Source organism: Vipera berus, assembly GCF_964194415.1.
Source record: "Vipera berus genome assembly, chromosome: 5".
NCBI lineage: Eukaryota > Metazoa > Chordata > Lepidosauria > Squamata > Viperidae > Vipera > Vipera berus.
In genome coordinates, this window is record NC_138207.1 from 62,295,645 (window position 1) to 62,312,303 (window position 16,659).

Sequence of the window (16,659 nt, forward strand, 5' to 3'; positions counted from 1 at the left end):
AGTCAAGCAAGGAACTAAAAAGTACTAAGTCTTGTCTAAAAGTTCAGTTCTTTCCATTTAAACAATATTATCATCATACCATTCTCCCTCTTGTTGTCTTTGAAAAGTACAATGCAAAATAAATGTATATCTCTTGCTTGGCTAGTGTTGGATAACCTTACCATGTGTACTTTCAACTGTCACAGATACAAGTGAATGCCTGAACAAAAGATAGAATTTGGGAAGAGAAAGTCTAGGAGCCAGAAAGAAAAGTGCATCTTCTCCTAGAATAATGGTAAAGGTAAAGGTAAAGGTTCCCCTGCACATGCATGCTAGCCGTTTCCAACTCTAGGGGCCTGTGTTCATCTCCGTTTCAAAGCCAAAGAGCCAGTGCTTGTCCGAGGACATCTCCATGGTCATGTGGCCGGCATGACTAGTCGCCAAAGGCGCACGGAACGCTGTTACCTTCCCACCGCAGTGGTCCCTATTTTTCTAGTTGAATTTTTACATGCTTTTGAACTGCTAGGTTGGCAGAAGCTGGGACGAGTAACAGGCGCTCACTCTGCTACACGGCACTTGGGATTCGACCCACCAAACTGCCGACCATCTGATTGACAAGCTCAGCGTCCTAACCCACCGAGCCACCGCATCCCTTTTAGTGGTAAACCTGTTTAAATATGCAAGCTCTTTAGGATAGCCATCATTATTTATTTGGGAAGAAAGATATAGATAAAATTTATAGGGTATTGCAGGGAATTCATTCTACTTGCATTTTAAGTGAACAAACCTTGCATTTCTTAAAGCAAGTGCTGGGGAGAAACTTTCCAGATTGCACCTTCCTATAATTTTTCAAGTGTGTGAATATATGTACATTAAGGACAATTACGTTTTTCATATCTGTATGAGAAAAAGTGTTCAGAAAGAATATCAGAGATAAGTAATTCAAAAATGAAATTATTAGTACAAAATGTTTATACTAGAGAACATTCAAAAATACACATTTATATAAAAAATAGATCAAAATAAGACAGAACAGATTTGAGCCTGAAAATACATGGAAGTGATATAGACGGAAATAAACAGATTTGTCATCTCTGCTAATTACCTTGTGGGAAGATAAATTTATAATTACAGTTTAATCTTCCCAATAATTTTCCATCATTTATGAACTCAGGATAATATTTTTTACTATTACACCTACCACTTCCAATTCATCCAGCTGGAAGAAACTTTTTTTAAAAAAGCAAACAAACAGAACATATTATAACTTCTCTCTATATAAAAGCCTATTCAGCATAATTTCATAATAGGTAGCTGTCACCTTCTTTTAGCATTTTTCGTTGCAACAAGTCCAAATTTGCTGAGCTCCAACAGAAGAAAGGGATGAAGTAATCCAGATTTTGAACCACACAGGCTTCAGATTGTTGGATCATACATTCAATATTTTTTTTCATATAAAGAAAGGGAGTTGTGGGAAGGAAGACTATTTGATCAAGCAAATGACAGAGATAGAAGAGAAATGACTAAACACCAGGCATCTTCAACACAGTTGTGGTCTTCCGGAATGTCAATAGAGTTTTCCTTAGGTCTGTTCATCTTCATCACACAAAAGACAGGAATATCACACTGGAAGGTGTAACCCCTGCTAGTTGTCTTTTGTTTTAAGTGAATCTTTCCTCATTACTGGGAGCCAAATTTCTGATGACAGATGTTTACTCATGAATGTTTCAAGCTTGATTTTAAATCTTAATTATGTGGGTTTGTATATTATTCTAACAACTAGTAAAAGGGATTCAGATGTTTACCCACAAATCCAGGGCAGACACAAATGAGTGAAAGGACATCCATGCAAGTAAGTGAAGTTCCTTCCCATAATTTTTAATTGTAGGATGGATGGAATTCCTCAAACTTGAAATCTATTCATCCAGTTACAGAATCCTGTTTTATTCCATACACACCTTTCTGTAGTTTGAAGTTTAAAGGTAAAGGTTTCCCCTGTCCAGGTGTGTCTGACTCTAGAGGGTAATGTTCATCTCCATTTCTTAGCCAAGGGAGACAGCATTTCCATGGTCAAGTGGCCAGCATGACTATATGCCGAGGCACAGGGAACAGTGTTACCTTCCCACCAAAGTGGTATCTATCTATCTACTTGTATTTGCATGCTTTCAAAACTGCTAAAGTGGGCAGGAGCTGAGGCAAGTAACAGGAGCTCATCCCATCATGCAGCCCTTGGGTCTCAAACCCAGCTTTCCAGCTAAGAAGCTCAACATGATTAACCACTGAACCATCATGCTTCCTTAGTTTGAAATTTACTCATTAGTAATTTCTGTCCTTCTCCGGACATTTACTGTTCCTTTTTATAGGATGAACAATCTGTGTCAAGAAATTGACAAGTGAAATAGGCAAACCATGAACCAGGTTGTTGCTTGGCAATTTCAAAAAGCGATATAGAAATGATTAACCTGTAGACCTGAAATTGATACATTTCTTAATCTAATTTCATAGAGGCCTTTATCTGATTACAAATTATTGCATAAAAGTTTATTTTAAACTGTTTGTAAAACTACTTATCTTTTCCTTCTAGACTGCTGGTCATGACAGTTTCCCTGGAGGAGTGACACTAACGTGGCAGCAATGGCCAAGGGACTTTTACATGGATATATACTCTGCCCATTTCCAGAGCAGGGGGCATTGGTCACTCATGCCCTAATTACCTTGTGATTGGAATGTTGCAATGCAGCCTCTGTTCTTGAATGGTAGTTAGAAGCTTCAGTTGGTTCCAAATGCAACAGCCCATGCAGTTACAGGCAATACACTCATATAAACACTGCTAGTTTATGAGTGGTATTGGTTCCCAGTAGGCTTCTGGATGCAATTCAAGGTACCTAATGTAGTACAAGGCCTGGTTACTAATGTTACCTGTTCTGTCTCAGGTTGAAGACACACAAGCCTCCAGGCACAATTTCTAAGGAACTAAGCAGATAACAGTAGACAAGATCGTAAATCCAGGCTTGTGCAAAAGTAGCTTGCCTGGATGAGTTCTTTTGAAGTTCAAGCAGCAATAGAACAGTCCAAATTCATTGCAGGATTCAAAGTGCCAAGTCAGTTAGTTAGCCAGTCCAACAGTCAAGGATATAGTAGTAAGTAAACCCAGGAACCAGAGTTCATGAACTAAGTTTCCAATTGATTGTTTTCAATAAAAACTGAAGGCAAAGCAGCTACATAAATATGACTGTAGCCAGCTGGCTGCAATTACTCAGGCTTCGACCTTTGCCTAGTGAGAAGCCTCATGGCCTGGCATTGCTGCGCTTATCACTGCATGTATGGCTCTGTGACTTGGAGGTTTTCCCTCATCATCTGACTGCTCCAGATGATCAGGAGATGCTTGGGATTCCTCAGCCTCCTCAGATGTATTGTGGCTTGTAGTTTCCAAAGGTTGACAGTCCACAGACTCAGCTGCCACAAGATAGTCAAAATCAGACTCAGAGTCTGAATCTGAACTGTGACCCATAAGCCTGCCCCCTGTGGTTTCTAACTGTTCCACTAGAGTCAGCTTAGTGGCCACTCTCTTAGATGAAGTGATGTCACCTGATGGATGGTAGGAAGCATGCCTTCTCTGTTGTGATGCCTCCATTATGGATCTCAACCTCCCTCCAGAGATTCGTTAACCAAAATGTTAACAAAGCCTGAGTTTGTGGGTACATCATGTTGGTATGGATATTTTTTTTATAGTGCCTCAAGTTGTTTTTAATTGGTGTATATATTATATACTATCTTTTCTTAGACACTGAGGGTTTTACAGGTAGTCTTCGACAATTGAGCCCAAAATTTCTGTTGCTAAGCAAGACATTTATTAAGACATTTATTTTGCCCCATTTTATGGTTTTTCTTGCCACAATTGTTTAAATGAATCACTGCAGTTGTGAAGTTAGTTTACACAGTTGTTAAGTGAATCTGGCTTCCCCATTGATTGTGCTTGTCAGAAGGTCGCAAAAGGGGATCACCTGACCCTGGGGCACTGAAACCATCATAAATATGAGTCAGTTGCCAAGTGTCTGAATTTTGATCACATGACCGTGGAGATGCTGCAATGGTTGTAAGTATGAAAAATGGTCATAAGTCACTTTTTTCAGTGCTGTTGTAACTTTGAACGGTCACTAAATGAACTGTTGTAAGTCGAGGACTATCTGCATTAGTATTTGAGTAGCTATATAAATATGTTGTGTCAGAAAACAAAACAATGTGTATCAGGAGAAAAGGCTTATCCTGATGTCTTTTGGTTTTGGCCTTCTCTCCAGACTATATTCTCTGGAAATGAGGCCTCTAATGGAAAAGGTTACCCAGGAGATATGATCCAGCCAGACAAGATAAATGGTATTTTCTAAATAGGATGTGGCATATCTTGTACACTAAGTAATGCGTGCTCCTTTCTGTGGAGGCTTCCCATTCTAAATGATAAAGATAATACCCAACATACAGTGTGACCAACATAATCAACATAATGATACTTCAAAATTACATGACCTCTGAAAGGATGCTTTTCCCAGGGCTGTTTTAAAATGTTGCCCTCCCCACACACACATACACACAGCAATCACATGACATTAGGGGCACTTGGCAATTGGCTCACATTTACGATTGGTTGCAGCATCCCAACATCATGTGAACATGATTTGAGATGTGTTTTTTTTACCAATTTATAGTGGGGGTTTTTTAAGGGACGCGGTGGCTCAGTGGGTTAGGATGCTGAGCTTGTCGATCGGAAGGTCGGCAGTTTGGCGGGTCGAATCCCGAGTGCCGCATAACAGAGTTAGTGCCTGTTACGCATCCCAGCTTCTGCCAACCTAGCAGTTCGAAAGCACGTAAAAATGCAAGTAGAAAAATAGGGACCACTATGGTGGGAATATAGTCAATGCTATGGTCTTCCCAGTTGCAATGTATGGCAGTGAAAGCTGGACCATAAAAAAGGCTGAGTGCCAAAGAATTGAGGCCTTTGACCTCTGGTGCTGGAGAAGACTCCTGCGAGTCCCTTGGACTGCAAGGCGATCAAACCGGTCAGTCCTAGAGGAGATCAACCCTGACTGCTCTTTAGAAGGCCAGATCCTGAAGCTAGAACTCAAATACTTTGGCCACCTAATGAGAAGGAAGGACTCACTGGAGAAGAGCCTAATGCTGGGAAAGATTGAGGGCAATAGAAGAAGGGGACGACAGAGAATGAGGTGGCTGGATGGAGTTACTGAAGCAGTAGGCGTGAGCTTAAATGGACTCCAGAAGATGGTAGAGGACAGGAAAGCCTGGAGGAACGTTGTCCATAGGGTCGCGATGGGTCGGACATGACTTTGCAACTAACAACAACAACACCATGGTGGGAAGGTAACAGCGTTCCGTGTGCCTTTGGCGTCTAGTCATGCCAGCCACATGACCACAGAGACATCCTCGGACAAGCGCTGGCTCTTCGGCTTTGAAACGGAGATGAGCACCAGCCCCTAGAGTCGGAAACGACTAGCACGCATGTGCGGGGGAACCTTTACCTTTACCTTAGTGTTTTTTAGCAGTTTACAGCAAAAAAAGGCCTATTCAGGGGAATGGTTTTGCTTAACAACTATGTCGTTCACTTAACAGCTACTTTAACAACTGTCAAAAAATCAGATCCAGTCATATGGATGCCATGTCCCCAACAACGTATGACTGAAATTCCTGTCCCAAATGTGGCTGTAAGACAAGCGCTACCTGTTGTCACACAGCTTAACAAACAGAAAACTAAGGATGCCATTTAGTTTGGTTTCTTGACATTCAGCATTCTTCTTCTCTCAGGTGGCCTGCAGATGTCCCGTGACAGCATTTCTCAGAATTCCCAGTTGGTGCAGCCTGATTTGGGGGAGAGGGGGGTTGGCATGTATACACAAGACCTATTGTTTGTTGTTCTATAAAAATTGCAATTATGGCTTTTCAGGGGGATGAAAAAATTAGTAACATCATGTCGTTTGAAATGCCTTTTGTGGACGCGGAAGGTAATATTAGGGGGGAGGGGGACATTTGGCATGGAGGCATTGTAGAATAAAGAATGTTCCCTTAAATGAAATACATCTGGCAATGCAGGCTAGATATTTTCGTCCTAGGCTTACTTGGATGGAAACCATAGTATTCATCCTATGCAATCTTCGTCTGCCAAGAAAATCTTTATATAAAAGCCAAAGGCGGTCTGTTGTGCTTGGGTAGTTCTCTGATCAGAATTCTATAAGGAATGGAGGGCAAGGAAATCTCTTGGCACATTTACAAATTTGAGTTCTCGGATGCTGCTGGACTATGTTTCTCATCATCTTCTACTAGCAGGGCTAATGGTCACAACAATATGAGCTAAGGCACTGTATAAAGCTGTACATATAAGTGTCTATGGAGATTCTCAGTCATCCAGGTCATGTTTGTCCCAAAGCTGCTTTTTCAAGAGGCAGCTGGACTTTCTTGTTTTTCTTTGAAGACTTTTCGTGTCTCATCCAAGAAGCTTCTTCAGAGCTGAGGAAGCTTCTTGGATGAGAAGCGAAATGTCTTCAAAGAAGAATAAGAAAGTCACGTTGCCTCTTAAAAAAGCAGCTTTGAGTCTTTACATCTAAGGAATTTATCATGTGAAATGTATGTATCAGTAGATGTCATTTATTATGTGTAAACTTAGACCCAATAACCTTTTAATTGGTGGCCCCATATGAGCAGCTATTCCCACATCCTGTATAAATCAGGCTGAGAAATGATGTGGTTCAGACCTAGGCAACCTGGTGGCTTCCAGATGTGTCAACTTCTTTCCCATTCAGCAATGTAACATCTGGCAACTGGGATTTAGGAGATATTGCCTAAATATGTATAAAGCCTTTCATGTACCATCATCTCAATAATCCTTCCCATAATCCTATGACGCATATCAAGCAGATGTTCTCCAGATGTTTGGGTCTATAACTTCCAGTGTCCCATAGCGCTCTTCATGCTAAATGAGAAGGGAATTGAAATTCAACATATCTGGAAAGCACCAGCATGCCTACTTATGAAATATGTCACTGCTAGGCCTGATTTATAGAGGATGTGGGAATAGTGTCTCATACGGACCCACCAGTTGAAAGCTTATTGGGCCTATGTTTGCAGACAATAAATGACATTTATCCATTGATGCACACATTTCATACGATATCTTCCATATGTTCATAACTTGATGCAAAATCTAGCTCTCAGGCAGTTGATATTAAAAAAAAAACCAATGGTGAGTATCAGGCCACTAAGATAAAAATATGAAATTCATTTTTCCATTGCACTTTAAAACATCACTCATCCTCTTGACTTGATTAGCAGGTAGTGTTTTTTCAACGTTGTTAATCAGGCCTACACTCTCAGTGACCTACCAGAAGAGTAGTTTTTAACCTGCTTGTTCTACTCCTCCCCGGTCTTTTTTCCAGTCAGCGGGAAGGAAATAAATCTTTTTCCAAAACATTTCACAGACCTTGCTGGAGCACCTCCTCCCAAATGAAGTCAGCCAGCAGCAGGTTCAACAAACTTTGAAAAAGCCTGGAGAACAATTAAATTTCAAAAAAAAAGAGGATTGTTTGTATTCATTCTCTGGTGAGCAGTAGAGGGAACGGGACGAAAGGAGTCCTTTATTTTTCTTTTTTAAAGAATAAAGGTAAAGGTAAAGGTTCCCCCGCACATGAGTGCTAGTCGTTTCCAACTCTAGGGGCCGGTGCTCATCTCCATTTCAAAGCCGAAGAGCCAGCGCTTGTCCGAGGACATCTCCGTGGTCATGTGGCCGGCATGACTAGACGCCAAAGGCGCACGGAACGCTGTTACCTTCCCACCGCAGTGGTCCCTATTTTTCTACTTGCATTTTTACGTGCTTTCGAACTGCTAGGTTGGCAGAAGCTGGGATGAGTAACAGGCGCTCACTCTGCTACGCGGCACTCGGGATTCGACCCGCCAAACTGCCGACCTTCTGATCAAGCTCAGCGTCCTAACCCACTGAGCCACCACGTCCCTAATACCTAATAGTTATTTTACCAGGTGTCAAGAAGAGAATGAATGCTTTGCCTTTTCTTCTTAAAGGCATGGAAGAGTGCACACGTATTGAGAAGGTTAGAGAGAGAGAATGTGCAAGCAAGTCAATGTGGATTGGAGTCATGGAAATGATTCTGGCAAATCATATTGGTGTAAATCTCATTCATCAGTTCTCCTTCTCATAGGCCTTGGATATGTTAGGACAGGTGGGTGTGGGAGGTTAAGGGTGGAAATGGAAATGAGAGGCCAACATTTCTGTTTTTACCTGAACTTTTATAATTGTTTTGCAAACAATTATAAGCCCATTCATGGGCTACATCCCATTTGCAGCAACACACCCCAGGTTTGCTGCACTGTGCAGCAACCCAACACCCCAGGTTTGCACTTATAATTGTTTGCAAAACAATTATAAAAGCTCAGGTAAAAACAGAAATGTTGGCCTCTCATTTCCATTTCCACCCTTAACCTCCCACACCCATCCTCACAATGGCTTAGAATTGTGCCGTCAATATTATATCATTTTGTCACCAAATTTCAGCAGTTTGATTCAGACTCCATTTGGTGAAGTTGGAAGTTTCTTTAATGTGTGAATGGGAAGGGTTTCCTTCCAGAACCAGCAGTGTGGTGCAGCTGCCAAAAAAGCCAAAGCAGTCCTAGGTTGCATCAACAGAGGGACAATATCAGGATCATGTGAAGTGTTAGTACCACTAACCTTACCAAAAGTGTGGTCTTTTGGTAAGACCACACTTAGGAGTATTGAACTTAGTTTTGGTCACCATGATACAAGATATATATATATATGTAGAACTCTAGAAAAAGTGCAGAGAACAGCAACAAAGATGATTAGGGGACTGGAGACTAACATATGAAGAATGGTTGCAGGAACTGGTATATCTAGTTTAACAAAGAGAAGGTCAAAGGGTGTCTGTAACTCTCAGCAGCAAAAACAAGAGGGGGGAAACCTAACTAAGAAACAGTCAAAGAGACAATGGGAAAGCCAGTCTTTGCTGCAACTTCACCAACTTTTCCATGATGCCACTTGCAGCGTTCTATCTCCCTACCCTTACTGAAAAATGGCCCCTACTCTTTTGAAACTTGGTCATCCATGTGTTAGGGCAGGGGTAGGCAACCTCGGCTCTTTTATGACTCATGGACTTCAACTCCCAGAATTCCTGAATCAGCAGGAATTCTGGGAGCTGAGGTCCACGAGTCATAGAAGAGCCGAGGTTGCCTACCCCTGTGTTAGGGGAATCCAAGTTTCCCTGCCTCCATCCTGCAGCCTTTCATATCCATGGCTAAAAGGCTTGCCAAATCTTCCTTTGAATTCTAATCCCATAAAGCACAGATAAAGATTCTGTGGTTCATGAAATTATTTTCAAAAGCCTTCTGCAAGTAATCAAGTCAAGCCTTTGGCCAGACTGCTACTTTCCTCCCCTAGCAGCTTACTTTGGAAAAAGAAACAGTGGGAGAGAAGAAAGAAGAGCTGATTTATTATTTAGCTTGCCCATTATCAGCATGGGGCTCCAAAAAGAAAAAATGCAGACCTCTACAAATATTAAAAGGAGGCCAGCTATTCAAAGTTCTTTAGCCAGGAGGCTTCCAAGACTTGGAAAAATAGTCATGGCCATGACACTCAGACCAATATGGCAGACCTCATTTCCTATTCAACCAATGACTGGCACCAACTTGTTGGTCATTCAGATTTCTTGCCACTCCAATGCTGAACAAACTTGTTACAATTGACAAGATTACTGTTAACAGACTTTGGGGGAAGCTGCAATTTCTGATTATTGCTCTGATTATTGTGTAACATAACCAACACACTATGTAAGCAGGAAGCTGCTCTTTTGGCTTTGTTTAAGATGTGAGTAAATTAAATGTCCCAACACAATAAATTTCTTGTTCAACAGAAATGAAAGAAAAGAAAAGCTTGTCCATTTCTTATGTGCATGATGTCTGTAACAGCTGCATTTAAGATTTCCATTTTTATTGGAGTACACTAATCATAAGTGAGCATTCCATGTAAGTAGCTGTAACTTTCTGACTATTATAAATTGTAATCCACTTCTGATTCAAAGCAAACAAATGATCGGTAACAGCTGTCAACAAAGGGCAAACCACATGTTCCTAATTCTTATCCCTTAGCTTTGGTTCATTCCAGCATAGACCCAATGGATCATTTGCAACAAACACCTAATTAATTGAACATGCATTTAACCCCATAAAACTAAAAAGAAATGGAGGGCATTTTTAATGTTTGCCATTTGAATTATCTTCTTTAATCTACTGTTTTTCTTGAATATCATGTTACAGAAATGGACATTAACCCTACATCTAAACCCATAGGTATCAATTATGATTAATTGTTGCTCATCTGTGTGGCTCTCCACTTTTATGCCTTCATTTAAAGAATATTCCTAGGCTTGCTCTGAAATTTGCTTGTCCAGAGGAATCTATCCAAACAATCAATGCAAGAACTTTTCCGAAATCACCTATGCACAAAGTAATTATTTCGTGAAGATGCTGTACAGCAAGGAATGGCAGCATTCCCATTGCTTTTACTAAGATCCATGGCTGCTGTGCATGGTTGGGCCAATAGATGTACCATCAATATGCTGATGATACCCAGCTTTTCATCTCCACCCCGAACCAACCCAGTGATGCCCTCGACGTGATGTCTCGCTGCCTGGAAGCAGTACGAATCTGGATGGGGAAGAACAGGCTCCAGCTCAACCCGGCCAAGACTGAGTTGCTTTACGTACCGGCATCTCGTTTAGTCCAAGAGGTTCCATCTTTGGTTATGGGAGGAGAGGTGCTACCTCCTCTTGATAGGGCGCGCAACTTAGGCATCCTCCTGGATACATGACTCAGTTTTGAAGAGCATATAGGAGTTGTGGCCAGGAGGGCATTTGCCCAGGTTCGCCTGGTGCACCAGTTGTGCCCCTATCTGGACGAGATGCTCTACGTACGGTCACTCGTGCACTCGTTACATCCCATATAGATTACTGCAATGCTCTCTACATGGGGCTGCCCTTGAAGACCACCCGGAGGCTCCAGCTGGTGCAGAATGCGGCCATGCGGGTTGTGATGGGAGCATCCCAATACTCCCATATTACACCCCTCCTGCGTGAGCTGCATTGGTTACCGGTTGCCCTCCGGATGAGATTTAAGGTGCTGGTTCTTACCTTTAAAGCCCTACATGGCTTAGGCCCGGGATATTTGCAGGAGCGTCTGCTGCCAGGAACGACTTCCCATCCCCCGGTGTGCTCACACAGGGAGGGCCTCCTCAGGGTGCCATCGGCTAGACAATGTCGGCTGGCGACCCCCAGGGGGAAGGCCTTCTCTGCGGGAGCACCTGCCCTGTGGAATCAACTTCCCCTTGAGCTCCGGATGACCCGGACCTCTGGTCCTTTCGTCACGGCCTTAAAACATTTCTTTTCCATCAGGCTGACCTGGACTGACAATAGGGATTTTTAAAATTGTTTTTAATATTTTATCATTGGGGCTTTAATTTTTTTTAACATTTGTATTATTGTCTTTTATTGTTGTTAGCCGCCCTGAGTCCTTCGGGAGATAGGGCGGCATATAAGTCCCAAAAATAGATAAATAAATTTAAGGATAGCAGAAATGCTTTTTATATTTCTGTCTAAAACAGCATATTAGTATGTCCAGTTTTCAGCTAGAGACATGGATCTGAGGCAGCTAGTGTAATTTGTAGTTCCATTTCCAGCAGCATAAAGCCTCACGCTGAGATGAGACTAATCCAACAAGACACCATTTCAAGATGTAATTGTTATGTAACAGTGCATGATGTGCCAACACATTCCAAGAGTCCTACAGTGCCAGAGTATTGTTCCAATTGTCAGAATTTAAGCATGTTGTTCAGGAACAAAATCAAGGAAAAGTGTAAGGAGTAATTCAGTAAAACTCTTATACTCACATTGTTATGCCTCCAAACAAGGGGCCTTCTTGAACGTTGATGGGAAGAAATGCATTCAATTATTTTTGTTCAATATATTATTTTTACTATTTGACACATGTGTGGATGTATATGACAGTTTTCATGATGCATTTTAAATGTTATGTTCTTATTACTGTCTTATAAACACATTGTATTGTTTGTTGTTAGAAAGAAAAGACTTGACAGCTTTTTTACAGGAAAGAATACATTAAAAAAGAACAACATTAATATAAAAATGTATTTCCAAAACAATAAAACCAGAACCTGGAAAAAGTCAGGACCAAATATTGTATTTCAGCTGCTTTAGTACACTGTAGGAACATAAGGACTTAAAATTTAAAGGTCATTATATAGAAAGAGTGATGATGGTGATGATGATGATATATTTGCTAAAATCAGAGTTGAATGTTCAAACTCCTTTGGATTGCAGTCTTTTATTTTGAATTTGTTTGTTTTTCATTTTGCAAAGTTGAACTTCATCTAATAAAATGATCAGTTTGGGGGGCAATATTTCATATGAGACAAGACAAAATCCACGTTGCTCCAGAAATAAATTTCAGATCTTTCCTTCCATATGAATTTAACAATAAAACTTAGTTCATATGTATATCTATACTAAACAAAAAAGCAGATGTCATCTGCAATTAAAAAAAAAGGAAACTGGGTACAGAGAAAAGGGTTTTTTTTTGAAAAGATTTAAGTGAAGAGAACCCAAGAAAGAATGGAAGCAAGGCTATGTCTGCCTGAAAGAGTAGAGACAATTAAGTTTAGGTTTTGAGATAAACTACCTTGTAAACATAATAGCTGCTTTTAGTAACAAATTGTTTAATTTACTTGCAAGATAGGCTGCATTGTGTATGAGTTATTGGGAAGCAGAGCTCCCTTGAGACCCATCTAGAATCTTAAAATTTGAAAGCGAAGGAAGTAAGTTACCTGGTGGTGTTTCCAGAGTTGATTTATCCTTTCTTGGTTTGATAATTTTCTTCGATTTGAATTCTTTCTTGCCTGGTTTGAATTTTGGAGATTCCTCTATTTCTACAGAAGGTTTCAAGTCTTTTTCTCTTGGTTGCTCTGTGAAAGGTGACAACTCCTCATTGGGATCAGGATAAGAATAATAATGATTCCTATTGATGATTTCTTGTAGGTAATAGTCCTGGTCCTCCATGGGAAGAGCCCACGTGATAAAGCCAAGCAGTACCAGATAACAAAAAACAAGGTAGAACTGAAGGAAAGGTATCTTCTTGAAAATAGGAATCATTTTCCTCATGTTTATGTTGTGCCCAAAACAATGTAGCCCTGCAGCTTTCCAGACTAAATTTAAGTGGAAAGAAAGATAAAAGCAAATAAGGAGAGAGAGAAAAAAGAAAGAAAGAAAGAAAGAAAGAAAGAAAGAAAGAAAGAAAGAAAGAAAGAAAGAAAGAAAGAAAGAAAGAAAGAAAGAAAGAAAGAAAGAAAGAATTTATTAGCTAGTGAAATCCAAGATGAAGAGTAAAGCTGGTGAGCTTCTGCTTGGGAATAGTTTGTAAAAGTTGCAACTAATGAAATAGGAGTGTGGAGTGGAAGCAGAGGGAGGAGGAAACAGCTTCAGTTCATGTGATCAGCAGAGCTTAAGAGTCAAACACATATGCAGGCATATAGGAAAAGAGACATACTTGACAGGTGTGATTTTTTTCCATTCCAAGCTTTTACAGAGATTGTTTTTCTCCTCCCTTTTGTCCCCCTACTCCCCATTAAATATTCAATTGAACTCATGGCTCCTAAGACTCTGTCTTTGAATGCTGCTATAATACTGAGTCTGGACATTGTTTAGTCAATAAAGTAGGGGATGGGCAGAAAGTGAGTTGGCCACAAGCCTTAGTATCCAATTCCTTTTACAAATTACATCCTTTGTCTTGCCCCGGATTATGTACGCTGTAATGTGTTTAGATGAAACTGTAGAAGAAAGGAAAAAATGTTTTCTCCTCTGGTGCAGCCAGAATCCTCAGCCGAACATGAAGGTTGCATTCTTGTTCTAGAAAACAGGAAAGCAGACTCATGAAAATGCCTATTATTTTTCAAGCATTTGATAGAAGACAGGTGCAGATCATCAAGAGCATAGAAAAGCGGTATTTTTTCATTTGTACAGTCTGTCCCCTTAACATCTGAGAGAGACTAATATTGTGCCTGTGCCCACAATAAACAGAGAATAAGCACTATTGCTTTTTAGTAGAAATGCGTAGGATTATATTGTAAAGCCCCCCCCCAAAGCGCAACCGTACCTCACTGTGATGGGGGTGGTAGTGAACAGTATAAGCCTATTATACTGGCCCTCATGGCTCTGGTGAAAGACCTGGCAACCTACTCCATTTTTTCCCACCAAAAGCCTTTATGGACCAGTTCAAAGATGTGGAAGATATGGTACTAAGCAGTGTGTTCCCCTGGATGGGGAACACAAGTCAGAATACAGATCAACAATGAGGCTATCGGCACAGTAAAGGAATTCATTTCCTGGGGTCTACAATTGACCAAAGTGGTAACTTCAGCCCTGAGATCAGTAGAGGCCCCCAACTTTTTGGGCACCAGGGACTGGTTTTGTGGAGACAGGTTTTTCCATGGACCAGAGGGGGTGTGGATTCATGTGCTGCCTGCATCCCATGGATGGGGTTTCGCTTGTTTGAGCGGCCCAGTTTCTGGCATGTCGCAGACTAGTGATGGTCCATGGACCAGGGGTTGGGGACCCCCGGTGTACAACATTTAGAAGAACTGCAATGTCTGGGATAAAAAACATCTGAAAGAGCAAAGACATCAGCCTCACAACCAAAGGCAGATTACTTAATGCAATAATTTTTCCAGTTGCTACTTATGGCTGCGAAACATGGACTCTTGAAAAGGCAGATAGGATAAGGGTGGACGCCTTTGAACTGTGGTGCTGGAGGCGACTATTATGCATGCCATGGACTGCAAAAATAACAAAGAAGTCCTAGACCGAACCTCACCAAAAATACCACTTGAAACCAAGATCGCCAAAAAGAGGCTCTCAGATTTTGGCCATCTCATGAAAGCTGACTCACTCAAAAAGTCAATCATTCTGGGAGTGGTCAGCAGAAAAAGGAAAAGGGGTTGTCCTAGCACCTACTGGCTGGACACTATAAAAAATGATTAATTCCTCTTTGTAGTTTAGAAGTCCATGAAATGAGAAACATTTTGTTTTGAGAGTGGAATAAAAGAGCTTCACCTGTAATTTCGCATCAGAACGTTCCAGGTTGACTATATCTCAAAACAAATTCAGTGGCACAAAATTCAACAAGTTCAATGTTATATAGATTATAAAATGTTAATGAATTGATTGGAACTCGGAACAAGACCCCTGCTCCTTTGGTTTTCATTTTCAAAAAGCCACAAGAGTATATGATTTTTTAAACTTTTTTAAACTGGTTTTAACTTTTGTATTTTTGGTTTTTAATTCCCTGTAAACCGCCCTGAGTCCTCCGGGAAAGGGCGGTATATAAATGTAATAAAATAAATAAAATAAATAAATAAATATGATGCAGTTGTCTATGACTACTGACTGCGACTCATCTTGCATAAAAATAATCAAAAGAAATATTTTTAATTCTTTATGGAGTTTGTATTAATATTTTCAACTCCATACTACCCTCTAAACAAGTGCAATGTTTTTTTATTGTTTTTATTGCCTTCCTGTATTATAGACCTAAATCCAGAATAAAAGCTGGATTCTGCTTCTTTATTCTTAATAATACTAACAGTTTATACCCCATACACATCATCATATATAGCTGATATCCCTACAAATAAAAGAAAGAAAGAACTGTGTTTAAATGGACCCTAAGGCTCAACGTAACAGAGGAGAACACAAAAATCTCCAGATAGCAACCTAAGCAAATGCAGAAATCTTTGCAATTTTAAAAAACATTCTAAACAGGACACAAGAGTATGCACAAACACCAATGTTTAGCAAATCAATCCAGTTGTTTGTCCAGATTGCCAAATAAATAGAAGATGTACACTCACTAAATTCAATGGATCACTTTTTCACTTTAATGGAATTAACAATTGTTGCAGGATCAATACAGATGTTGTTTGGTGAGTCTATTTGCTCTGATACTTATTGTTCTATTTACCGTTCTGGATTTTTTCATGGGACCAAAGTTAATCATGGAATGCAGTCTAACCGTTAGTCTTGCCTCTTTTTCCTAATCCAATGGAGTTGCAAGGAACCTAATCTACTGCAAATACAAAATACTTTATTTTTGCCTGGTTTTACAGTCAGATTCTTGACTGAGAACTGCATCTTGCCCCTAATAGTTATGCAGATTATAGTTTTCGAAGTCATTTACCATGAAATTAATACCTACATTCATTTTTCACATCTACTGCATGTACCATAGCAATGGTAATGAATTTAAAATGAAAACAACCAACTGTCCTTCCATTATAGACATTTTTTTTCCCTTTTAAGTTGGCTTGCAATGTCTATTAGTTGATTTATACATACAGTAATGACCTCCTCCAGACACTTGTTTCATAGCTTTCTGAAAAGCATTTTGGAGACTGTGGAGACTTTTTCTTCTGTAAGTCTGAGAAAATTTTCCAAATTTCTTTGGCATGTTCTAAATCCCTTAAATGTAGAAGAACGACTTCACTTGCTGCCAGATAATCATAGCTGCTCTGTATTTTCCAGTGTCCCA

At 40.3% G+C, this 16,659-nt stretch overlaps 1 protein-coding gene across 1 annotated transcript in view; it reads right to left on the reverse strand.

Moving 5' to 3' along the window:
* Positions 1-13,619, reverse strand: part of CPXM2 (carboxypeptidase X, M14 family member 2) — a gene marked incomplete at its 3' end in the record, with an annotated part of 119,950 nt that extends 106,331 nt beyond the window's left edge. Inside the window, exon 1 of the mRNA XM_081328725.1 lies at positions 12,905-13,619. Within this exon, the coding sequence (XP_081184851.1) occupies positions 12,905-13,238 (334 nt within the window). The 5' untranslated portion in view covers positions 13,239-13,619. The remainder of the gene's footprint in view (positions 1-12,904) is intronic.
* Positions 13,620-16,659: the final 3,040 nt, after the last annotated feature.